We start from the raw sequence: 26,809 nt of genomic DNA, 5'->3' as shown, positions 1-26,809 counted from the left end.
GCCGGACTGCGTCGGTACAGCAGGTGGTTCTGTTTGTTGCTGTATTTCTGGTAACGTTAATGGGAGATTAACTTGACAGGCACAACATCTGTTTTGCCTTCCAAGAAGATCACAAGCATGCTCATAAGGGGGAGATCACTGATTGTCAGTCTTGGCTCATCTTGCTAGCACAAGATACGGCAACGACAAATGTGACCATTCATTAAAGGGGCGGGGGGATTACCCTGGCCCATGAAGGATATCAGAGCATCAACCGCTACTGTTTCGCTTGACTGCGTGCTCTTTTTGGGATCAGACAGGATGATCGCCTTCAGGTCCTGCTTAGACCAGGCAGGCCCTTAGCCTGACACAGCTGAAGTCTTACGTGCCAGCATGTGCTCTTACTGAGCCAGATGTGCAAGTGATGCGGGTGACTCACGTGCATGTCATCACGCGACCCAGCCTGTGAAGCTGGAGCCCGTGCGATGACCAGCCGCTCACAGTCGCTCCGAGCACCGCAAGAACATTCTGAACCCAGACTATAGACAAGCCGTGGGGTCATCTACTGAGGCCTGAGGAAGCTCTGTCTCGGCTGTGCATCGATTCTTTACCTGCTCATTGTTCAGCATGATGTGCTCTCTACAAGATGAAATGGGAACCAGCCAGTAGTGGCATCGGGAGTGCAGTGCACAGCCTGAAGGGGTGTCCAGCCACAGTGCAGCTGCTGTAAAACAGGCAAATTCCATGTTGGGCATAATTAGAAAAGGACTCAAGAATAAAGCTCATGGCCTTGTACAAATCTAGGCTGAGACCAGTTTTGGAATACACTGAACAGGCGGGAAACAGTGCAGCAGAGAGCAGCCCAAATGATCAAGGCGCTGAAGCAACTCCCCTGTGAGGAAGGGCTACAATGGCTGTGACTGTTTCATCCTGTCCGCTTTTACTGTGAGGACAAGCAACAAAAACATTTTTCTCCCTATCACCATACCTAGAATTGTCCTGTGAAGCTGAATGGTGGGAAACTCGAGACGTAAGACAGCACTTCCTCACAGAGGACGTAGTTAAACTATGGGATGCACATCCACAAGATGCAGCGACGGCCACCAACTTGGATGAATTCATGAAGGAGGAGCCTTTCAACAGCAAGTAGTCTAGATGGCTATATGCTACCTCCACTACACGATACATACATACAGGAGCTGCTGGGAAAACAGGCAGGAGGGCGCTGTTGTCCTGAAGCACTACTTGTCATGGCCATCTGGCTGGCTCCTGCGCAAACGGGACTGGCCTTTTGTTCTACTGGTGTTTGAAAAGGGGGACAGGCAGCAAAAAGGGAGTGCATTTTCCTTCTGAAGTGGTGTGAAGAAACAGTTCCTTCTCAAACAGGTGGCATTCTTCTATACGCGTTTTCTTCCAACAGTTAAATACAAACCAAGATGCCAGCTTCAGGGCCCAGTCCTTCAGGCTTGCAGGGAAATCTCTCTGTGTCTCATGAAGTGAAAAAATGGATTGGGATTTGGTAGGGTCAAAGAAAGGGCTTCGGTAATAAACGGTGCTGCTGTGACCAAGCTGTGCATCTGAGCTTTGTTTGTTTCTCAACATATAGCAAATATAAGCGGGGCTACAAGAATAAGTTTACTTGAAAAGGTCATTTTAAGGGACATACATGATCCTGCTTCAAACTAAAAGCAAAACAGCAAATTTCAAAAGGAATACAGAACTGGAGAAGACTAGTATGCATTGAGTCTGTTAGCATCTCAAACATGTCAACAACATCTTAAGTAAATGTAATTAAAGTATCCTCTGGAGGGGCTACTGAGACATGGATATGGCTTATGAGACACAGTACACTAATTCGATCCCAGTTCTTTCCTTAAAATGCTGCCAGATCTTTATCATTCAAGGCACTGATTTTAAAATCTCACTCTGAAATTAGTGTAGGATACAATCTGACCTTAGATGCAGTCTACATCTTTGGGCCCATTCACACATGGAGCTTCCTCCATACATACTACTTTAGCATTTCCATGGTGCAAACGACATGTTCCCCATCTGCATATTTCACATGGCAAGTCCTCATCTATTTCACCATGTATCCAAGCAACCCAAAATCTCGACTGATAGAGTGTGGCATGTAGAGCTGGCATCAAGGGTAGCCATAATCTGACAAGGGCCTACACCTCAGCCCCTGGGAGTCATTCCTCCTCTTCACCATTGCGATCTGTGTGTTCACCTGCCCTTTGCCATAGCCCAGGCAATGATGGTGGTAGTGGTGCCGAGGAGGAGCAGTTGATGGCCTCACCCTCTCACCTCCTGGCGCCCTGTCTGTCAAGCAAGTGAAAGCCTCGAGGAGAAAGAGGTTGATGAGCAAGAGCAGCGGGTGACCCAGGTGGTGAGAAGGTGAACTCACTGAAGAGCAGCCTGTTGAGGGCATCTTGCCAGACCCTTTGAGCTGACACCAGTGGCGTGTCCTTTGTGTGGGACAAATGGACATGCAGGTGGAAACGCACCTGTGCTCATGACGGCTTACACAAGGGGTTCAAGAAACGTCCTACACTGACATGAGAGCTGCATGGGAATCTTGGCCTGGATAGAGCAGCATGGGTTGTACAACGGAAGTAATAAATGTTACAGAATGTCTGTGAAGTGTTTTAGAGTTTGGATGAACCTACCACATTTCATCCCCCACATGTCTAGTTCAAACAGGATGTAACAGAATGTGACAGGAAACGATCTACTGTGTTGTCAGAGCCTAATGTTCTCGAGCACGCTTGGCCAAAGTTCTACGTCAGCCTTCCCAAAGCTGGCGCCTTCCAGACATATTGGACTACAACTCCCACATGTGTTGGCTGGGGGATGCTGGGTGTTGTAGAACAACACATCCAGTAGGCACCAGCTTTGGGAAGGCTGCTTTGTGGCCTACAAAGCATACAGCACGCTGCCGTACTCAAGTCTCTTTTCTGTCGCACCAGCCAACCAACAGTGCCTACCATTTCACCCTGTGAACATCCCACTTCTCGCCCTTCCTCTCCTGTCTCCAGCTTCCGCTACTTCCTTCCTCAGCCTGCCGTGCCCCTCCTGCAGGACGTCTCCTCGGCATGGTAGAACTCCCACTCACAATAAGAGCCTCATGGAGGAGTCGCCTCAGATGAGGGATCTTGAAGCAGTTGAGGGAAAACCCAGGCCCTTGATGAATATGGCTACTGGCTTTTCAACTCAAGGCATGGTCCCCAGTCAAATCCAAAGACTGACATTAAGCAGCCACAGAATTCCGACAACACAGATGCGTAAAGGTTGAAGCCCTGCAGAAACAAGGATTCCTTATGAGTAAAGGAATATTGGTGAGCAAGGCTCTGTGCTCCAGATTGGTAGGGCTCTGGAGTCTCAGACATAAAAACCTTCCCTTCTAGGCACAGAACACTGTCTGTCTGCACGTCCCAGGTGCCTACCCAATGTTTCCCCAATAGCCCAGCTCTTTTCTGGAACTCCCAGTGTTTGGACTGCCCATTGAATTTGGTCCTGACTCATCCACACAGCATTTTGAGCAGTCCACAGCTCAAGCCATGATCCCCAGGGACAACCTAATGCTACCACTACTGCATGCAGCACCTTAACCTTCTCTTAGGCTACCTGCATTCCTCACTCCAGGGATGGGGATTCATTAATGGCCTCTAGCATGCATGCCTGGAAGGAGCAGCTATTGATCATTCTCTTTTTATTTACTTCTTTGAAAAGTACAGCAGCTGCTGCTCTTGAAATAGGCCTGAGTTCAGTTGAGTTCACAAGATGGAGAGTAGCTACCCTTTCTCTGAGACGGGGACAGAGGTTTATTGTAAGACAAATTTCTCCCATCTGGTCCCTCCAAATGCTTTGGACTACAACTCCCAGAACTCCTGGCTATTTTCCAAGCTGGCTGGAGCTGAAGGAGCTTAGTCCAGAACATTTGGAGAGCACTGGGTTGGAGACGGCTGCCATAAAGGGCTACATCATGCATTACAAGGAAGTCGCAGAAGAAAGCAATGCATTTTATTTTGGGGGGACTTGAGCATCTCCCAGCATGTAAGTCCTGTGAGTCACACTTCCCATTTTAAGTGAAGAAATGATGAAGCATGAAAGCTTCATGCTTCCTCTTTGGCCATCTTTTTGTAATATGGCTTTGGGGGACATATGCTTGTATAAGAAAAAAGCTGGGATTATCAATGCAGTCAAATAATAAAGGATCAATGAGCAACTGTGATTCAGCACTGGGAAGAAAGCAATTTGCAAGTTTTATTGCAGCTGATCTGTTGTCAGCTGCCAAAAATGGCTTCAATTTCTCAAGGATCAGCCTGAAAGCACAGCCTGGCTGCAAGCGCTCCAACCTTCCGCCAAAGATAATGTCTTGAATGATTCTACAATAAGTATCATCATGACTGCAGAATTCCAGAGCGTGCCCTTCCACCTACTGGTCATGATGTATACTGTGCAATCGCTGCCGTTGCATGAGCCTTCGGGATGAGCCATTTATGCCTAATTTAAATGCAAAATTGCAAGTGAAAAAGCTGCTAAGCAGGCACATCATGTGATGGCTGCATCTGTGCCACAGCAGTCCAGCATTTACTGGCTCCACAGATTTCTATGCATGCAAAAGCAACTGAACGCTTTGTCCGACCCCCAGCCTGGTGCCTCCCAGATGCAACAGACTGTAATTCCCTGAATTCCCAGCCAGCATAATCCATACTCAGAGAATTCCAGTCTGACACATCTGGAGAGCATCAGGGTAGGAAGAATGGCTTTGTGTGTAACATATTTGAATCATTCCTGAGTACCAGGGAAACCCAAATAACTACAAGCTCTGCTAAAGAAGGCAGCTCTACCCTTCAGATGGTCCTAGAACTGATCTAGATATGATCCACACGAGCCTTCCCCAACCTGGTGGTCTTCAGAGGCATTTGGACCACAACTCCCAGAATTCCCATCCAGGAGGGCCATTGACTGGGAATTCTGGGAGTTGCAGTCCAAGCATGTCTGGAAGACTCAAGGCTGGGGAAGGTTGATCTACACTCACCAAAAGCATATGTCCATTTTGTAGGGTTTCTTTTCCATTTGTAATTTCAGCCATGTGCACTGGGCATGTTGGATCTTCCACATGCCACTACCCACATTCTGTGGTCATTCGGTGTGACAAATTTGCCACAGTACACTTGAAACTTCTGCACTGTGTTCACCTGGGCCACAACCCTGCTTCAGTCCTCCCAGACACTGGGTGTGGGGTGAGCACCAAAGGATCTGGCTGACTGCAAATAATTTTGCTTTCAGTTTTCTATGGTTGTGCTCAGTAATGGTGCTTCCTGATGGGCTAAGCCAGCATCCAGGTTGGACACCTGCCACAGACCTACACTTCAGCAAGACCCCACTGACAAGAGCCCCCAGGAGCTGCTCCTCTTCCTCCCCACTGCAACCTGCCCGTTGATGTGCTTCTCCTTCCAGCACAGACAACAGTTAGGAGGAGGAGCAGCAGATGCCACAAGCTCCTTGCTCGCTGGCCTCCTGCCTATCAAGCAAGCAATGAGGAGCAAAGATTAAACAAAGATGGGGAGCCACAGCTGGTGACAAGGGCAGTGAGAAAGCACCCTCCTTGGGGAAGGGAGCCCATGGGGGTGTCTTGCCCCAGGAAACTCAGCAACTTGGAGCTGGCACTACAGGTGCTCCTTCTGGTGTGCAGCAGCTTTGTTTTCTGAATCTGGCCAAAGTGACCCACACGGAAGCCTCCTTCCACAGATGGGGCTTCCATTCACTGAGTTTAAACCTTCTGTTTCAGTGGCAGTATGAAAGGGCAGAACTTCAGAAGCACTGTCCATAACTCCCTAGGGAATGGCACCAAGGGCATGGCATGCAAGAGCGTTCCTCAAGGTGGAGGAAATGAAAGACACAAACCACTTCACCATTGATTGGCCTCCACACAAATCATATGCAGCTGGCAACACACACTGCGGCGTATCACACGAGTCGCATCCCCACGCAACGTCTGCTGCATCTGTACCAGACCTCCCACAGGCTTCCTTAGGGGTCTAATGCGACATATTTGCTCTGAATGCCAGAGAGTTATGCAAAGCATCTTATTTGAACAATCACTCCTAACAGTTATGTTGGGCTAAGCTAAGTGACCTCTAGCACATGCCAACTTTGCCTGCTGCCGATGGCATCACTGTGCTAGAAACCAGCAGTGTCAGCAGTGTGCTGAATTACACATTGCCCTGGGTTAACAAGTGCCAACAGAGTCGCATGCAACCATGTAATTATGCACATCCCAGGATCACCTGGAAGGCAATGAGGCCCACATGCTGATTCCGTTCCAGAGGCACTTCTGCACTTGAGGGTCTAGTTCCATGCTGGAGCCTATGGTCCAGCAGGCTTGCTCTAGCCACGAAATGAAGCCAATGCCTGGACATCCTAGGCAGTTGAAGTGCAGCTTGCTTGGTCTCCAGGGGCCTTTGCACCGGATGACGTGTCAGAACGAATCTGACCCTCCTGATGGTAAAATATTGATTTACATAATTATGCCACCTTTCTGAAATGGCATTCAAGGCAGTTCATGAAAATAGGAAAACCATTAAGACAAACATACAAGCCCAGTCACAGGAGCCCTAAAATGTCTGCCAGTCCTTGAGAGCAACATGAATTGCCTTGCTAGGTCAGATGGGCAGGTGAAGTGATGCTGTCGGTTTTTCATTTTGACCTAAACATTCCATTCACTTGCTTGTAGAGCTAGAGGGGGTTTGCATATTCTTAATGGCCAGGATGGCTTAGGACAAAGTTGAGCAGAACATAGTGGTGTTCATTGATATTTTCTCTCTCCCTCTCCCTCTCCCACCTCCCAGTCTCTCGTACACGCATACTTCCCTTCAAGGTTGCTGCATCATGACAGAATGTTAAACTAAGCAGGACCTGACCTTTGAACCACTGCACCAATCCAAACTATTGACTGTACCTCTCAGCCCTCTGCTGCATGTTCGAGGAACACTTCCAAGCCTACCTGCATTTATACTGTTCAGATCACACCACTCAGGCTCATTTGCCATGGAGCACAAGTAAATTATGCACCACAACTACATCCTGTCCAAAACTTCCAGGTAAGGTTCAGGAAGAGTGAATGAGGAGCTGGGAAGGTCATCCACATGCCCCACTGCCACCTTTCCGGCCCTAATTGGGAGCAAATGTGGATTTAATCAACAGCACCAGGCAACAGCTCCATAACATTTGCCCAGGATTCCAGAATGAAAGTTGGAAGGTACAGTGTCTGACATCCTGTGGCCAGCTGAAAAACTACAATGACTGAAACTCCATTTGGAAAGCATGAGCAGTTCTGGAAACTCCAGAAAGCCTTATGGCAAAAACATTATCCAGATCTCACCACCTCTGCTTCCCACCAGCCTTATACTGACCCCAGATGGCTACAAATGATTCATGTCACAGTTGCCATATGTCAATGTAGCAAGCAGGTCACCTGTAACAGCAGCCTAGTGTGCTTACCTACTCCCTCATCCAGGTATGAATGGAAGAGGGAGGGAATACTGCTTTTGGTGCATGGCCAGAAGCTGCAGTCAGACGTGGTGTAGAACCCACATGGTTTCACGCATGGTTGCATGGAACCCATCATGGAGTGAACAGTCATCTGCAGACACCCACTGAAGCTGTAGAACAGGGTTGAACAACTTGTAGGCCAAAACATCTGGAGGGCCACAACTCCAGGCCAGCATAGACAGTATTAAGTATAACGGGAATTGGGACCTTCCAGATATTTTTGGCCTACCAGTTGCCCTCCCTGATCTAGAACTTTCATATCAGCCTTCTCCAACTTGATACCATCATACATTTTTGACTACAAATCCCAACATTCCTGACTATTGGTCATGTTGACTGGGGTTGATAGGAGTTGAATACCAAATCATCTGGAGGACACCAACTTGGGAAAGGCAGCACAACCTCTCTCCTCTCACATTCAGAAATGAAGACATCACTTTATCTTGTTCTCGCTCAGGATTGCTGTTTCCATTGAGCTAAGGATGACCAAGTTGGGCAAAATTCTGTGAATCATTCAACTTATCCAACCTCCCTTTCCCCCACCCAGCAGGTTCATTGTCTTTGGCATCCTAATTTCACTTTTCCCTGACAACCATCACTCACCTCGGCAGGTGCTACCCTCCCGGGTAATGGCTTGCCGACATATCCCACATGGTTTCACCTTCTTGAAGCTCTTTACCTTGAAGGTGTGAGATGTGGATGCCTCAAGGTCCTCAGGCTGTAAAAAGGAAATGAAGAGAAAGAGAAACTCAGATCATAAGAAAATGCATGTTGCATCAGACTAAGGGTCTATCTAGAGATGCATCTTCAAAGGTGAGAAACGCACCCTTCATTTTGAACCAATTAATGAATTATAACATAGTTTGGGATTGGTACATATCACTTAGGCCATGGTGGGCAAAAGTGATCAGGATACAGATCTCTGCATGTCTCCAAGTAGGTCAGCAATACCCAGTGAATTAGGCAAAACCAACAGCAACCCTGTAAAATGAAGCCGCTGAAATAATCACGAAAGCTTGGAGCAAAATAGATCTGGGAGTGAAAGGTCTGTGTGCAAGCTCCAGATCTGATATGGCAAGCCAACTCCCAGGCTGAGCAGAAGCTTCTAGTTCCTCAGCTACTGCTTTGCTTCAGTTGGTGGACCTGAGTCCTCGTGAAAAAACATAGTTGATCCTGCAAGCCTGAAGTCTTCCCAAACCTAACTCAGGCCCTCTTTTTGCTACCTCCACGTTTCCCTCCACGTCCTTGAGTACATCAGGAGTGCAGAACCTTTTTCAGCTCAAGTTTGCTAGTTGGGGAAAAGGGGGTAGGGTACAACTAGGAACTCTGGAGGATTGGGATGCCAAGAGGACCCAACTTGGCCTGCAGACCACGAACCTGTACCACCTGTGCAGGAACTCCTGGGGCTCTTTCACAGCTAACAATAAAACTCTCCTGAGAAAGCAAGTGACGTGCCTGGAAATGGTGATGCAAAACTGCCAAGGCACCATGCTGCCTAAACCCAGAGGGATGAGGGGGCAGCTCTTCGGTAATTAAGGCAGTTCTCCCTGTATTCAGAGACAGACTCCTTTCTGCCAGCTTCCAAACCCACAGAATGATAGTTCTAGCATGGAAGATTCAAGGATATTTCGCGTATCTCATTCTGTACAATTGTACTGCCTGCATATAAACAAATGTGCATGTGCATCAGAGGAGGAGGAGCCCCTGTGGGTAATTGTGGCTTCTGCCTGTAAATGTGGCCAAAGACTTTCTAGCAGTGGTATAGTGGTAAATTTTTAAGTGTAGGTATGCATCTTGCAGGCTCCCATAGGCATGCCCCCAAGAAAAGTCCAAAACGGCAGACAGCTTGTATATTGTGCTCTTTCTCCCTCTCTCTCTCCCTCCTTCCCCGAATATTACGTCTTTTGTAAAGTTAATGGAATGACTCACAGCCTTGACTCTACAGCCACAGCCTTGACTCTATAAGAGCTGAGCTGGGTTGTGAAGGACAGGACATTTTGGGGGGCTTCCTTTCATAAGGTCACTGTAAATCAGAGAGGACTTGACTGCACATAGCAACAACACCAAGGCAATGGTTAACAGCCATTCAAAACCAAATCATGCCAAATTCTTTCCATATCCAAAACTCAGAGGGAACAGGGAAGCTTGAGGGAGGTGATGGATGACATCATTGTCCCTGCCAATCAGAAAGTCCCGGTGCTTTTGACCCTGCAAGTCCTGGCTCTGCTATACCACCGGTTCGCACGCCACAGCTCATATGCGCCTTGCATGCCTGGGCACTGTTTGAAAATAACACTAGGCTCATGGGCTGTATAACTGGAAGTGTACCGAGCAACATGGAACTGTCCTAAGGGGCTGTCAGGTCTTGATGCATTAAGAATTAAATCCATATTTAAATCAAGGATCAAAACAAATCCAGGATTTCAACCAAGATCAGAATTTCAAATCCACTGGAGAGCATATTTTTCTCCTCTCCCCTTCACCCCCATTTCTGCACTGCAAAATAGTCCCACTGCAAAAGGAGAAAGCTTTAGGGTCAGACTTAATGGAATAGGAAAGGCAGCTTTGCTTTCCACACGTCTGCACCATTCACTCAGTGCACACAGGGGGAGGGGGACAGAAGGTTCCTCCTCTCTTCCAGTCCAGCTTCCATACCTGAAATGAGCCAGATCGGCGACAAAAACTCTGCACACAGTGGAGTGAACCAAGGCATGCAGGGAGTGCATTCACCTCTCTCACTCCTGCTTTCCACTTCTGATTGTTAAAATTCATCACACATATCACCTCATCTATGAAGGAGCAAACACAGGAAATGCCCAAGGACATCTGCTTTCTCAAGGAGGATTCTTTACTGCATTACTTCACTGAGCCACTGGATGCCAGTATCTGATGCTAGTCCACAGGAAAGGCAAGTTTTAGGTTAGATACTGGCTCACACATCGCAGAAAAAGGCAAACCCTTGAGCTTTAGTACTAACCCAATAATCATCTCTTGGAGTCTAAGCTGCTTTGAGAAGCTGTTTTTGCCTGTCAGAAAGCTCTGTTAGGGCTTTGCACAAACCTGTCTGGATTGATTTAATTAATTTATAGCCCACCTTTAAAAAAGTGTACCCAAAGCAGCTCATTAGACCAAGATTAACACAAAAACAGAATTGAACAATCAGGAAAACAACATGAAATGCACAATCCAAAACACAAAAAGAAAAGAAACATTACTCAACCAATGAAAAAATCCTTCAGCTTCAGGTCACCTTACAAGCCAAAGGCCTGACTGAATAAGAACAACTTTGCCAGGGCATCAGAAAGGAAGCCCACTTAGTCTCCTTCAGCAGGAGTTCCAGGCCTGGGAGCAGCCACCAAGAAAACCCTGTCTCAAGCCCCCAGCAGATGTGCCTTGCTGGGACACAGACAAATGGAGATGGGACTGAGAGAACAGCTTCCCCAGGAGATCTTGAAACCTGGGACATGGCAGTCTCTCAGATAGCCTGGTCTCAAATCGTATAGGGCTCTACACGTCATAGCAAACACTTTGAAGTGTGCCTAGAAACAGAGCAGAAGTTAGTGAAACTGTGGAAACAAGGGGAACCACATGCCTCCCATAACCAGCCTTGGTTAACAGTCCAGCTGCAGCATTTTGAACCATCTGAAGTTTCCAAAGGTGTTTGCCACTGTGGCCAGATCAGATATAATCAGGTATAATTAAACATTTTAAACATTTTTCATTATGTTTGATTTAGTGATTGGAGGAGGCATGCAGAGGTATTACACTGGAGCAAGTTCAGGAAAAATATGCCTTGGAGTCAAATTTCAACCCAAAGGTAAAAGTGCTTACAAGTTCAATAAATCTTTTCAAAATGTTGCTCAACCTGCACCAAATTTCAGCATTAGTTATAATGCTAAATGTTAAGGTTGCAGAGTTGGTACATTTAATGAGAAAATAGATGCCAAAGACTTCCCATTGATCCTATCCCTGCCTGTGTTGGCCTGCTACTTCTGCCTCCTTGAATTTTAACCTCATCCCTGCTCCATAAGGGGAACTTACACAACTAAGCAGCCATACCCATGCATTGCCTTCACATCTTGATACACGTCTCTGTTCACGGCACCGTGTACATCCTGGTCCTAATGAAATCATACACTCGATGGATTTTAGAACTGGAAAGGACCTTGGAGATCATCTAGCCCATCACCCGCTTAATGCTGGAGTCGGTTAGATGTACGTTTTGATATGGTCAGAAATGCACATACACATCAAGAGCCGCCCTGGCATGAGATGAGTTGCCCGCAGTTAAGAGCCTGGAAGCTGCTCTAGCTGAAGCTAAATCAAGAAGAGCAGCTAGCTGATGTCTCTCCAGCGTGGAAAGTAATTCTAGGGTTGGGTGAGACCAAGTCTGCAAACCATAGGGATAAGCTCCTTTGTTCTGTGACAGCTCCTCTTTCCTTTCATCCACAGGTTTGTTGATGATGCTGTGGGTAAACTAGCACAAACAGAAGATGCATCATCTGGGTATGTCTAGGTAAAGGCAGGCTAATTGGATTGGTTTTGAAACATTATTTGTATGCCCTGTCAGGAAGGAATGATTTTTTAAGCATAAATTTCATCAGGACATAGGAAGAGCCCTATGGGCTAGACCAAGGCCTAGAGTCTTGTTTCCCAACGTGATGGATGTGGGAAGCCTCCAAGTGGGGCTTGAGCTCAGTGGTGCTCAGAAGGGTGAAAAGTTTAAACTCCAAGCCCCAGCAAAACAGAATCCCCTCGCTGGCACTGCGTAGTGTCGAAGCCTCACGGAGCCACCAAATGTACTTTCATAGCACCTCTGCAATGAATCTGCAAATGAGTTAGGAAATTTTAAGAGCACATTGACCTTGCCCCATCCACACAATGCTAAATTTGTCTCTTTCCTCTCCCCACAACCTAGACACCTAATGGGTGGACATGGCCATCCTCTCGCTGACGAGTGTGAGTGCCTGCCCCCTCTCATGCTCCAAGGTTATGCCAAGAGGCGGCAGCATCTTCTGGGACTGGATGGATCGGAAATCAATCCCTGGTTCTCTCCACCACCCACCCTCAAGGGATCAAGAACACCTGAATTAGTTCTATTAGGGCAGCAGCTGTCTCCTTCCAGTGCCCTTCTCTACCTTCCCCAGGACCAAGAAGGTTGAGCTGCCCTCTAGTTTGCAACAAAAACATTTCAGCCTTTAGCACTGAGTACTTCCTGCCCGTGGCCTTGGGCAGACTTCAGCCACTCCTCTCATGTGAAGACTCCTGAGGTCCTGGGAGAGGAAGGAGAAATTGGAAGGAAGCATGAAGCTCAGTGCTGGTGATGTAATTACGTGTTGCTAGGTGAGGGGCTCTCACTAGACCAATATTCCCTCTTCAGAGGGTACTTCTAGTGCGGTAGGTGCTGTGAGCTCTTTATTGTGCCCTCTTTCATAATGGCTCTTGGAAAAGCCAATGCCGAAACAGATTGGAATCTGCTTGTTCAAGGCAATATAGTGGGCCGATGGCAGAGGTGGGAGAGGAGCCTGCATTCCTTGATTTAAGCTGAGCTTCATTTGCTAAATGTGGTAAACCTAAATGTTTCCCTTCACCTTGTATTTGCTTAGGATTCGGGCCTTCCAGAACAGAAAGTCTGAATCACAGACTCTTTTCCAGTAAATGCCACCAGTACACCTTCATCACATATACCAACCCTGACATCTCCAGAATTTCCAAAGTGTGGCTGACGCCTGTCTGTTTTGACTCACACACCCAAAGTTATACATTTTGTTATGCTCTTAGAAAATTACATATTTATGGCAGCATTCTCACCGCACCAGGCTAATCCACGCCACCGATTTCTAAGTTAACTTGGACTTCTTTCACAATCCATAATTTGGGTGTGAATCACCGCATTGCTCTGGAGGCATTTCTTTGGAATCGGGGTGGGACTTGCCTCTTTTTAAAACTGCAGGTTGATCAACTTCAGCATGGGAACATAAGAGGGGGTTAAATTGTGTTAAATAATACATTCAGTTCATTGAGCCCCTGGATTATGCTAACAATAAAGAAAAGCTACATGCTCACTTTTCTTCACATCATTCAAGCTTTCATAAAGCCTCAGCGGGGGAAGGGAAAGCTGTGTGCCCCGCACATTCACTTCACGGGCCCGGTCCTCACGCACATTTCCCTTCTAAAAGGGTCACTTGATCCTGGGTTTCCTAGACTGAGATGACCTCTGTTCCCTTCCTCCCCTTCTTACTCCTTCACTCTCTCAGCCTCAAGGGAAAGTTAAAGCAAGGGAGGGGAAGCTGTTTATTTAATTTGGACATAAAGAATGAAGTATTGTTCAGCTAATAAACTCTACGTCTGGATTCCAGGCTGCAAAAACATTTCCCCTTCAGGACCCCCTACCACATGTGCTTGCTGTTCCCTTGTGTGCATGAGCTTTCGCTCCCTCTTCTCACTCTGACGCACATGCTGCTGTTTGCAGATGCTGCCAGGATTCTGTACTGCCTTCCCCAACTGATGCCCTCTAGGTCTTTTGGGCTTCAGCTCCCATGGATCCCAGCTGGCATGTCCAATGCTCAGGAATCTTGGGGAAAATGTCTTCCGGAGGCTTGGGGCTACCAGCTTGGGCAAAGCTGCTGTACCACCATTATGATACAACAACTCCCAGCATGCCCCAGCCAGGACTTCTTTCTGTTTAAATATGCACGCACATACACCCCTACCTGTGGATCTCTCTTCCCAAGAAAGTGAGGCTAGCCTGCTCCTTTGCATCTCCAGTGAGGTATTGCTCTGCTCATCTTCTAATACTGAATACCACACTCTGTTTTTATCATTTATCCATTTGTTGGTATTTTAATATTTGTATCTTTATTATACATCCCCCTGTGCACTTATGCAGAGGAAGGACGGTCCAAGCATATAAAAATTTTATTTAAAATAAAACCCCTTGCAGCTGATTCTATTTTAATACATGGAGGCAGTGGTCCTATACAGTTTTTTGAAACCCCAGCTTCAAAGCCAGAGACAGCGCTCCAACTTTGGTGCTAGGAATTGGAGCACCAACCCATCTCCCCTCGCCCCCTCACAGCTACGGGAAAGACCTGCATCACCTGCTCTGAGGTTGGAAAAGTGACCTTGGAGAGCAGAAGAAGGGAATGTTTTAATGTGCAGAGAGAAGAGAAGACTAGAGAGGCCCAAATATGAGCTCTCATGAGGCCTCTCCAGCCTCTTTCCCTTTCAAGAACTTCAGCTAGACAGGCAGAGAAGACCCAAAACAGGAGGAGCAAGGAGGTGAAAATGGCTACCACTGGTTCTCCTATGATGCATTGGATACCCATAAGCCCCTGTGTTTGAGGGCTTAAAGGCATCCCAATAGGATCGCTCCCTTACACTACCATTCTTTATACATTTCTGCTGAATAAGCCCCATTCAATTTGATGGAACTAACTTCTGAATAAACACGCACAGTATTTTCCTGTCAATACATTGTTACTGCTTTTAAATTAACAGCTCATTCAGCATCAAACACACAAGCAGCGCATGGGGCTTGCATAAGGTTGCCTAGTTAAAGCTGAAGGTTGGTGCCACAGCTTTAAAACCATGGAAGAAGCAGGAGACAAAGGAGTCACTATTGTCACCTACTCCTTCCCTCGTCCTTTCACCAGTCACACACATGCCTGTTCTGTTGTAATTTGCAGGACTCTTGGTGTGCTAACAAAATACTAAAGGAAGGATGAGCAAAGGAGCAAGGAAGCAATAGGCCTGACAAGCTATCATTGCTACATCTGGCATCCTACAAGTAACATCAGCGGGAGGAAGAAGCACAGGACCCCAAGTTCCCTTGTACTACTAGCCTGGTGCTTCCAGATGAGGCTTTTAAGGTGCAATTGCCATGCTTTCCTCATGCAATTTTATTGAGGTTCAGGATGACATCTTCATCCACTTGTAATCCTCCCATGTCTTTCCTTGCCACATAAGATATGCTAAGAAAAGAAAGAGCACGATAGCAGTACTAGAACTTTGCACATTTTACTTGCCACTTTCCAGAGAAAAAAGTACAATTGAAGCCAGAGAAAAACTGTCCCTTGAGAAGGTGAAGAGCATGTTGGGAATTTGCCTCCTTTCTCTAGTGACCACCATCCATTTCTGGTACAAAATCAAGCCCACACATTTTCAAGCAGGACTGTGAAATTAACTCAGCAGGGTTGTTTAATGAGATCTTATTGTGAAATTGACTGGTCAGGTAAGAACAATGGAGCTTCTAGTCTCTTCAGTAATTACGTTGACATTAGCTTCAGTTATCCAACCCTGTGCTATAAGCTCTCCCTCCCTCGCCACACAACTGAAATATGGTAGAGGAGCAAAACTAGCAAGTGGAGAATAATCAAGCTCCTAGATTTTCCTCTAGGTTTTCTAACTTGTGAAATTGACCAGTTTGGACTGTGAAACTGGCTAGATTGAGTTGTCCAGTAAGATCAGGTTGCAAACTTACTTACATTAAAGATCAGTTACTGTCAGATGGAATTGATGAAAGTTGCAACCCATTTCATATCACATTTACTCAGAAGTAAACTCAGCTACAAGAGTGCTGCTTTGAAAATGGAAACTACACAAGTACAACAGGGTGCTAAACTGACTCTGAACAGCATCTGCTTCCAAATATCGTGAAGAACATGTGTCGTGACCGGTGTGCAAAGGAGACAGCAATGTCATTCTCTCCACATCAACAGAAGATACGAAGACACAAGAAGCACTAGATTTCTGACGTACCAGGCTGATAAAACTCTAAGACAAATTCCTTTGTGTCTTGTGCCCTAATCAAGCGTTCAAAGATGAGTCAGAATCAAAGTACATGGAGCAATGGCACTCCAGTGCTGTCCCCTCCCTTTACTTATTATTGTTTTTATTGTTACATTTATATCTCACTTTTTCAACCCACAAGGAAGCCAAGGTAACTTAGATGATCCTCCTCTTCCTCTCTGTGTTATCCTCAGAACCGCCCTGTGAGAGGCTGAGAGTTTGTGATGGCCCAAGGTTACCCAGTAAGTTTCATGACCAAGTGAGAACTATAACCCAGATCTTCCAGGTCCCTATCCCAACTCTCTAACCATAACTGGCCCTTTGTCACCCTTAATTAGTAGAGGGCAACAGTCTCCTTGCACATCAAGATACATGTTTTTTCAGGTTTGAACCTCTTCTTCAGATAGTCACCATCCACAACAGGAGTGTGATAAACATGGAAAGCAGGGCTGGATTGCTCGTTCTCCACTTTAAAGACCAACTACCAGGAAGACTTTAGGACTTTAGAGACCTGGAGATGCAACCAGGAAGTGGGTACATATTTTCATATATGGTGGGAGTGCAAATATATAAATGAGTTTTGAGAAGTGGTTTTCAAAGAAATTAGTAAAATATTGCATTCAAACATCAAGGCAGACCCTGGACTAGCATTATTGTCATTATTTCGATAACAAGTGGTACAAAATATTAAAGAATTGGTGGCAATTTTATTAACAGCAGTAAGATTAATAATAGCAAGGAACTGGAAAGTAAAAGGTGATTATCAAATAGATGCCTGGTATAAAGAAGTTTGGAATAAAGCTATTAACAATAAGTTAACATGTTATATTAAGTCAAAAAAGGTTTGATAAGTAAAAATAATTTAGAAAATATTTGGAGAACATTTATCAAATATGTCTTAATAAAAGGAAAGGAGTGTGAACCATCAAAAGAGTCAATGCAGTTCTGGAAGGGGAGTGGAGTGGAGCAACCTGAATGAATAAATGATCTTACATTAAGTAGCACGATTTGTTGGTCCTGGTGGAGTTTATATTCTTTTTGGCGCCAGGTTAAAACCTTTTTATTTAACTGTTACTTTAAAAACTAATTTAAATTTTAATGTTTAACAGTCGCTTTTATTTAACTTTTTAATTTATATTTTTGGTTGTTATTTATTGCTGCTTTATTGTGGTTGTTTTAATGATTGCAAGCTGTCCTGAGATGCCATGCATAAGGAATAGCATACAAAAGTTTAAAATAAATAAATAGCGCTGTTGTTATTTTAATGTTCAATTATGATTATGATTATATTAATTATTAATTGTATTGCTTAGGTTTGTATAATTAATAGCATTTTTAAAAAGAAAGAAAAGGACTTTAGAAAACTGATGCCTGGAAGAAGGAAATGAAAACATGCTCATGACTGTTTATCTGGACCCAGGCTGCTAACGGGACTTGTAATCTGTTTATAGGGTTCTCCCATGACAATATTTCACAAACAGCCTCAGGGCCAAGCTAGACATGATGCCATTCATACAATTAACCATTTCGTGGAGTTTTTTGTTTCTTTTTGGTAAAAGCAGATAGGTTGGTTCTGATCCATACGAGGAGCCTAAAAAGGTTTTAACTCTTTGCCTCATGTGCTACAGTTCCAGTCCTGACTGGGACTGCTCATGTTATTTGCTTCGGAAAGAAAGCTCCCATTCATATTAATGGGAACTTTCTTCCAGTGCAAATTACAAGTGTTAAGTGCATGAATAGCATCCTGTCTGCTTTGGTCCTCAGGCCCTAGAAACCAGGGAAGGTTAGCACAGAGCTACAATACACATACACTAAAACCTGCCCCAAATTCTGAAAATAACAATTGATCTTCTTTTTCTCACAAAATAATATTGGAAAAAATGAACTGAATCATCTTTAAACTGCTTTGACTGATGACAGAACTTCATTTATTCCCTTTGGACTTGGAAAGGGGAAAGTTGAAGTATCGGGTGGGGGGATGGATGTTAGGTGCTTTGAAAGAGCAAGATATGAAAATCAGGAAAGTTCATTCTACACGGTTTAGTCCTACTGCATTCTCCCAGCTCCCTTCTGCATTAGTGCTGCATTCTCCCAGCTCCCTTCCCATCATATCTCATTGTGCTACTCCAGAGGGTGATTTCATTGGATCATGTCTTCCTACATTCCATGTTCAGCAACCGATGTTGTAGAGAACACAGGTGGAACATGGGTCAGTCACATCAAGGTTTTAGGCCAAACTTCACCTTGCCAGGAAAGCAGAAACTTTGGCTCTGCCATTAAGTGATGTTCAAGCAACTGGTGATACTTTCTGGGATGTCGTATTTCCAAACCTGGCGACAGCAGCCGTAGTAGTGGGAGATCCCTACTACTGTCCAGAGACACAAGCGACTAGCAGCACAACCAGGAAGCGATTCCCTCTGCTAAGCCTGGTCCCAGAGGGCAGGCAGTCAGTGGTCTGACCTCCCTCTCCTCACAGCTAAACATGAGGGGACACAACCAGGGCCTCCCGCAGCAATCTCTTTTACAAAATCACCCCAGAACATGAGGTGTCTCTTCTGCAGGCCTTACACCTTTAAAGGGTGAGGGGTGTGCTTGTGTGTGTGTATGTTTAATGTGAAAATGCGACTAAAGAATGGTGGAGAAAAAGAGGCAAAAGGGCACATCAAGGCTCCCGTTCTCTCTTCCTTCCTCTTTCAACCATTTGGAACAAAGATTATGTTGCTGCATTATAAGGCAGAAGACAGCCAAGCTAACTGCAGTCTGACCCCATATGTCAGGGATGAGGGTGGAGGGACTGTTTTGCTTTTAGTTTTTTAATGACACAAGCCTGGATGTTTTATGAGGCAGGTCCCAGGCGCATTAGCCCCTTCCTTGTCCAGTATAAGGCTGCTCCTCCCCTTGTCTTTGTACCTCCATAAAAGCTTTGGGGACTTTTACGTCTGATGGCCCCAGTGGAGAGATTAGGGTGCAGACGCTGAGCGAAAGACCATCAGCCTGGTCTTCCCTGTACCACTTCTCTCCTCGTCCTCTAACAAGAGCCAGCTGTTCCCAGACTGGGCTGGCAAGAAGTCCCCAGACCATGACCTTCAGGCTTTCTGAGTTCATGCTGGCTCCAGGGGGGCTGTGGCAGGAAATGCTCCCCTTCCTCCAATTCCCTCCTGCGGTGGGGGGGGGAGGGGACGACCCATGAGCCAGTCACATGAGCCTCATGGGGTTACAAGGGGGCAGCCAGGGGCAAGCAAAAGATTCAGAGTATGTGAAGGAGAGCAGATTAATTTAGGACTTCCCCCCACCTATCCGAAGATGAAGTTGTCAGTGTAAAACTAAATCTCTCCTTCCATGGTGACTCAGGACCTAATTAGATTAGCATCTCTGCTGAGCAGTGCTTGGGCGGGCGCTCTGTGAGGCCAGCACATGGTTCTCAAGAGGAAACATCACGGCTGCTTCAGAGGAGGCTGTTTTGCTTGAGGATGCAAGCATCCTTTAGGGTGCCGTCACCTCTTTATTGCCTGCATCCCCCCCCCCACTCTCCACACCAACCTGCTCTGATGTTTTCAATGCCTCACCATTGTAATTTCACAAAAATCTGTGTATAAACATATAGACCGAGAGACAAGTGAGAAACGCCTACCCGGCATCTTCAAGTAGGCTAGACAAAAGGCTCCTAGCCCTCCAGCCAGGGAAAGCAGAACAGACAACTCACCCTCAGCCATATTTTATTTCAAGGGGGTGAAGCGGACTTAACAAAGACAATGCACGTGTAAGCGGGACATCCTCCACTTCGTTTTTGCAATGCTAGAGTTACACATGCAGCCTCCCTTTTGCACTGGCCAAGAGACAGGGTGGGCACGTTTGGAAGGCTGCCTTCTGGCCAAAGAATACCAAGCTAAGGGATTCCTGGAGGGATCTGTGAATCGCTTAGCTTCCAAACACTGAAGCAGAGAGCTGACATCATGCACAGGCAGAGAAAGAGGAAACTGTGGCAGAAATTCAAGAGCTGACAGCTATCTGTCAGTCACTCCAAAGCTGCTGCTGCTGCTGGCCTGCTTTCTCTCTTATTGTACGATGTAAAACTTGTACATCATTTAGGCCACCTTGAATTGAGAGGGTTCAAAAAATTGTCTAGTTCAACACTTTCCTCAAAGACAGAATGTTGCAAGAATGCCTCAGTCTAGCACTTGATCCAAATCACAAACAGCCTTTTTACACAAGGTTGTTAACTCCGGTATCTATTTCTAGTTTTATGACAGCATTGAGAGCCAAGCTCCACACAAAAAGCTTTTCCTTCCCTGCTTTTTGGATACATAACCTCTAGGTGGTGCTGTGCTACAGAGGTAACACCAAACGCACAAGAAAGAACTACGGTTTTCTTCACTTTCAGAAATAATTTCCCATTTTCCCTACTCTTAAAAAAGGAGAGGGGAAAATCCTCTTTAAAAATAAAAATTGAAGCTCAAAGATTAGTTCATCTTCTGAAGAACCCATGAGTAAGGAATCACATGTTCACAATGATAACCTGTGCAGAAAATCTTTAATTCTGCCTTCTCCAACATGTAAAATGTCTGAACTAGATCTTAAAAAGAACAGTGACTTTAGTGAACTTGCCCTATATGAAGATTTACTGGATGGAAGATGCCCAAGTTATTATTCAGACAAGTTAGTTTAGTAGCTCGCACACCAGAGTATTTAAGTCAGTGCTGGGGATGGGATACCTGGTACGATCTTCCTTAAAAAGCTCAGCAACGAAGATCCAGAAGAGAGACTGGCCTGCTACTACAAGTCACCTCTGAAATTTCCTCCATTAACGGAGTAGGCAAATACCTGTAAGGCTTGCCAATACTGTGCTCTTTTTTTCCAGATCAGCCACTCCCAAAATCTGCCCGAAATGTGGCCTTCACATCAGTTTAGTCTAAACAAGAGGATTGCAACCTAAAGGTTTATAAGGCCCAGCCAGACTGGGAACCTGGTAGTTAACCCAAGTTTACCCAGGAAACATACTATTTTCTGCTTACATGGAAAGGGTGGAGGCTTTCCCTCCAAAGCTTCCTTCAGAACCAGGAGACATACAAAAAGGACACTGAAAATAGGTTTGGATGAAGCACATCAGCCAAGCAAAGAACTTTTACTATCAGGATAGGACTGGATTGGAGATTTAGAGCAGACTCTTCACTGGAAATCTAGCTGCAGGAGAGAGTCCAACACAAATATTTGAAAAACCAACCCTGTGTTGGGGAGTGGAGGTGGGGCAGTGGGAGGAAAGTATTCGTTCGCTGCATAGCCATGGTGCGGCCAGCTGCAGACAAAGATCCTGGCAACTGCATTTTAGGAGGCAGTCCCTGATTCTAATCCTTTTTTATAGCTCTGACTTGAAGCCCAGAGTGAGCTGTCAGAATTAGTGGTGGGATGAGAAAATCTGAGCCTATTTATTTTATTTGTTAGATTTGTTTAAAATCTGGCCATTAGCATTACTCATTCATTCTTTTTATTACATTTTTAGAAAAGCCTCCTGTTAGCATCATGCTCTCCTAGACAAGATTTGGACTGGTAACGTGTGTGCTACATTGCTATGCTATATTCTAGGAACACAGAACACTGTCCTGAGACCGTCAGTCCATCTAGTCCGGTACTGTCAACACTGACTGGCAGTAACTCCGAGATTATAGGAATTTTTCCAGCCCTACCCAGAGTTGCCGGAGATTGACCCTAGCACCTTCTGCATGCCAAGCAGGCATTCTGTCCACTGAGCCATAGCCCCTTCCCAGCCCTCTCCAAGTGCCAGTCACTGTGAGCATTAAAATGTCACCAGCACCCTTAAGAGCACTAGTTGGGGTATCCAGTAACACATGTGGTGCTTCCAACCAAGGAAGCGTTTTGTGAAGCCATGGCACTGCCTGTTGTATGAATTCAAGGCAGGAGAGGTCTGAATGATGTCATCTTCTACTCATTATACTCCCAGGTTATTCCTACTTCTTCTTCCAGCTTTTTTCTTATAGTAGAAAATCTATTAAGGAAAAAAAGATGGAATCGCTGTAACATATTTAGTTCTAGGAGCCCCCAGCTGGAAAAGCCTGAATCCTTGTTCCTCTGTAATCCACAGTATGGAGAGCTGGCTAATCCTTGGAGGCAGAGAGCAATTTTGAAAGACACATGTGCCTTAACACTGAAGAACTGGAGCTCCCATGCCTGGAACAGTGGAAATCAAAGAAAGGAATACAGGATGGTGCAATTCTCATGCATTTAAAGGATGGAGAAGGAATTTGCCTTGATTCACTGGGATGACATGTTGCTGAGCACACAGTCTAGACAACCCCAATTCCCATCATTGCTGTGGTCCCCAAGGGCAAACAGTATTTTGTGCGTAGAGAGGGAGGGATTCCCTGGGAATAAATGCTCTAACTGCAAGGGATGCCATCGCAGACCTCTGTGGGGGATGAGGGAATACTTCCACCTCCGAAACCAAGGCTGTCTAGAAAGGTCCCCAGAAAGAGAACCCAAAAACCGACAAGGGGAATGTGGTTCTTCAAGGCACTGACTCATCCCCAGAGAGGCCCTCTCCTCCCTGGGTGATTTCATCCCCACATCGAGCAAGGAGGACCGCGTGCAGGCAGAGCCCAGCTGCAGGAGCCCTGCAGGACAGTCAAATGTGAGTTGCTTTCTAATCAGGATCTCAGGCACAGAGCAAGCGGGGGCGAGGGGGGGGGAGCAACGCATGTGTGCCTGGTCTTCCCATCTCTCGCTTTGCTCCTAGTCAAGGCAAAACAATGCCCACGACCCAGAAAGCCAAGCCGGCATTCCCACACTCCACCCTCACCCCATCCCAAGGCGATGATAGGCGCGCCCGGGGCGGGGGGGGGGCTGCCTGTTCTGTTGCCACAGCTCCCTCCGTTCCCCCAGAGTTGGCCCTGGGAGCCACATTACATCAGCGCACATAAAGAGCGCGGCTGCTCCTTGCAGTCTAGGTTTGCGTAGGGGGAGGAGAGCGGAGAGAAAACAGAGCACTTCCACGCAGCCCCCTTCACCCAAACACACACTAGCCTCCCCGCATTTGTAATCTCAGGAAGTGGGAGATAGAAGACAAAAACACCCATTTAGGAAAGCTTGAAAGGATGAGGGAGGGAGGGGGAGCCGCTGGCACTCCCGGTGTTGCATTGTTGTGATACTATAAATGCTCCATCCAAGCACAGGGAGAAAGGAGAGGGCGAGCCCCCCGCCCCATGCAGCGCTAATTTGGGGTGTGCAAGGGCCGGGCAAACCCCTTCACCACCCCCTCCCCAGGCCACAACGAGGAAAAAGGAAAGTTGGTTAACCGAGTACCCTCAGCTGGAGAAGCAGCTGAAGGCAGAAGCGGGAAAGATGCCTTCTCCGGTGACCTGAATGATCCAATCAGGAAAGATCCTAAGGGAAAACATCTTGTAAAATGTGCCTGTTTTCCTTTCCTTCTGCAATAATACTCGTAAGGCAAATCTGCACTGTAATGTTTGCCTATGAGATAGCACTTTGCGAGTTTTCATAAACATGCCCCCAGCGCACGCACCACCCAGGACAACTTATTTAAGTCCAGTCATCTAGTCAAGGGATGACAGCAAAAACAGGGGTTTTGCCAGTGTTTTTCCTGCGGAAATCTGAGACCCCAACCATGGTGGAAACCTGAGACTCACTTGGAGCCAATCTGCCCAACCCGCTTGCTTCCCCGCCCCTACTCCTAGGTGGATGAATGTTTTCTCCGCTGACCCAGTTTGAATTCCATTGCAGCAACTGATCACATGAACGCATCCCATGGACACTAATTTTAAAATAAGAAGAAGAAGCAGGGGCAGCAGCAACAAGGTGGGGGAACAATGTGTGGCTTCCTCATCTCTGAGCCCACGGCTTGAACCAGGGACCTAATACTTAGATGTGTATTCTCACAGTATCTGCATGTCAACGGAGAGCTTTCAGGGAACTGGAGTTCCTTGAAAACTTTCCTGGGATTTCTCAATTAGAGCATCGCCCTGTAACATGTGGAACCACCCGGTATACCTGGTGTGTTGCAGGGCGTAATCCTGGTCATATGGGGAGTTCTCTGCATGAACTGGAAATGCATCATAGCCTGCAAAGTTCCCAGAATGTGATGCAATCAAGTGCAGGGGAGCTCCCCATGGCACACATTCGTGTGGAAATTACTCTTTGAAGGTAGAACAGGAGCAAGTCACTATGTTACATCATGCTTTGGTCCCTTAATAGCACAAGCCCAACTTTCTGGCTTGGGAGTTCATTTCTGCTAGCAAGACATCGTTATACACATGACTCAAAGCAATTGTTTAAGTTGTCTGAAGTAGCCTTCCCCAATGCAGTGTCCTCCAGGAGTTTGGGGCTGCAGTTTCCATCAACCCTGATCACAGCTGGGTAAACCCTGATAAAAGCTTTTTCTGCCTGAATAAGCATGGGATTGTCCCTATCATCATTGTCATCACACTGCATCTACACCACACCGTTTTTCCTCTTGTTGAAAACCCAAGTTGGCTTATATAGCTCTATTTTACCCTCTCAAAAACAACCTGGTGAGGTAGAGACTGAATTTTTGGCCCCAACTCATCCAATGATCGCCATGGTCAAGTGGGGACTAGGACCCGGATCCCCCATGTTTCCAGTCCAACCCTTTCACCACCCACCACACCAGTTCTCATAGCCTACAGAATCCAGTATTCCCAGGCAATCTCTCGCCCAAACATTTACCAGGCATGACCCTGCTTAGCTGCCAAGGTTAGACTGGACATGTTCAGGAGTGTCCATGTGGCCATAAATCCTAAATATCCATGTGGAGTATGTTGCCCTCTTTCACCCAAAGATAGACCCTTTTTCCTGCAGGGTAATTTCATTCACATACTGAGTGAGGAAGCATGCACACTGTAAGCCAATATAAATTGCTATCCAGCACATCTAGAGAGCACTAAATCGGGGAAGGCTGAATGAAGGAAAAACACACAGGGAAAAGTTAGCCATGCTGGTAAAGAAATGGCAATCCACATTTAGGTGGTCTAAAGACAGTTTTTCCATCCTGCTTGAAGAGGAAAGCATAGACATCCCATAAACACTAATTTTAAAATAAGAAGCAGGAGTAGGAGCAGCAGAAACAGAGACAATCCTTATGGGGCACTCTTTGGAGGTAATTATGTGGTAGTCTCCAAAGCTTTGCTTTGAACACACAAACATATTTGTATATGTGGAGCACAACATGGTAGCCTCCAGATGTTTTGAATGACAACTCTCATCAGCCCAGGTATGCATGGCCAAGAGTCAAGGATTACAGCCACAAACATCTGGAAGCTGCAATCCCTACTCTAATATAACAATTTTCCTCCACCAGAGACTTGCCACCTAAACAAAATAGACGTAAAGGGCTTTGCTTTTTTTGAGCTTACCCTCATTGGTAAGCAATACCTAATTTGCATCTGTGTTAAGTAAACCAGCAGGTCAGATATTACTGGAGAGAGGGGGAAAGAGAGGCAAAGCAGCAATGAGGCTTTGTGTCTTATAACATCTTGTAGCCAGACCCTTACTTTGCTGCCAGGCACCTGAAGGCTAGGGAGCAGGCCAAGAATACAGAATGGGGTTACAGAGGAGAAAGTGCTGATGCTGGGACATCAGAAGTGAGTAGAAGCAAGGGAGAAGAAAATATGCTTTAGGAATTGCATCCTTTTTGTTGGAAATCAAGCAAGCCATGCACGAGAAGGAAAAGAGTGCAGGCCAGGTGCCTTTCTAGACTTGGACCCAATTGTGTTTCCTATAGCTTTGACCTATTCCCTGGAGCCCTAACTGTCCATTAATGCTAAGAGCAGGCTTTGTCTCAGCTTGCCTGCCATGCAAGGAGCAATTTCAGGGGAGTTGTAGCTGAAGAGGGAAGAGTTAACTCTGCCCCCACATGCTGCCATGCACCCCAACCTGCCTACTTTGCATGTAATTCAGTGTGTGTGTGTGTGTGTAATGGGGGAATATCCAGGAGGAATGTGGTCAGGAAGAAAAGAATCAACCCACCTTTCCTGTGCACTGTGCCCCCCTCAAGTAACAGGGGACGGGGGACTTGTCACTGCTGCCTATAGAAAGATTGGATCCCAAACCCTTTAAGCGCCAAGCAACAGTCCTGATGCACCTTCATGTCCAGGAGATGGTGTGGTTGTGTGAAAGTCGCAGAGTCCTTAGCTGAACCGGAGCACTGACCAGAACAGCTGACGAGGGAGTATCCAAAGGGTTGGGAGGCAAACTCTCAGGAAAAGCCCTAAGCATATATGCACTGGGTGAGCGCTGCTTATTCAAGAGAGGCATGTGGACCACCCAGACCTTTGGGCAAAACAGCGATGCCGCCTTTATTAAGCAAGACTGCTGACGAGTGTGTCATTTTTAGGGTCAGCAGAAGCCATGAGGAATGCCAATCCCAGCATTGTCTGGTTCCAGCCTCTTGGTAAACAACTGTGATTGCAAGCTTCTGTTTCATCAAACC

At 46.3% G+C, this 26,809-nt stretch overlaps 1 protein-coding gene across 9 annotated transcripts in view; it reads right to left on the bottom strand.

Annotated features, from left to right (window-relative positions):
* TNS1 (tensin 1) overlaps positions 1-26,809 on the bottom strand; it is a 368,326-nt gene that overhangs the window by 248,061 nt on the left and 93,456 nt on the right. For all 9 annotated transcript variants that reach the window (XM_044438202.1, XM_044438203.1, XM_044438205.1 and 6 more), the window contains exon 2: positions 8,146-8,260. In XM_044438202.1, coding sequence (XP_044294137.1) covers positions 8,146-8,260 — 115 coding nt within the window. The remainder of the gene's footprint in view (positions 1-8,145; positions 8,261-26,809) is intronic.

Source organism: Varanus komodoensis, unplaced genomic scaffold, assembly GCF_004798865.1.
Source record: "Varanus komodoensis strain SLA01 unplaced genomic scaffold, ASM479886v1 scaffold32, whole genome shotgun sequence".
Classification (NCBI taxonomy): Eukaryota; Metazoa; Chordata; class Lepidosauria; order Squamata; family Varanidae; genus Varanus; species Varanus komodoensis.
Note: the sequence above shows the minus strand (reverse complement) of the source record. Positions and strands in the feature narration are given on the sequence as shown.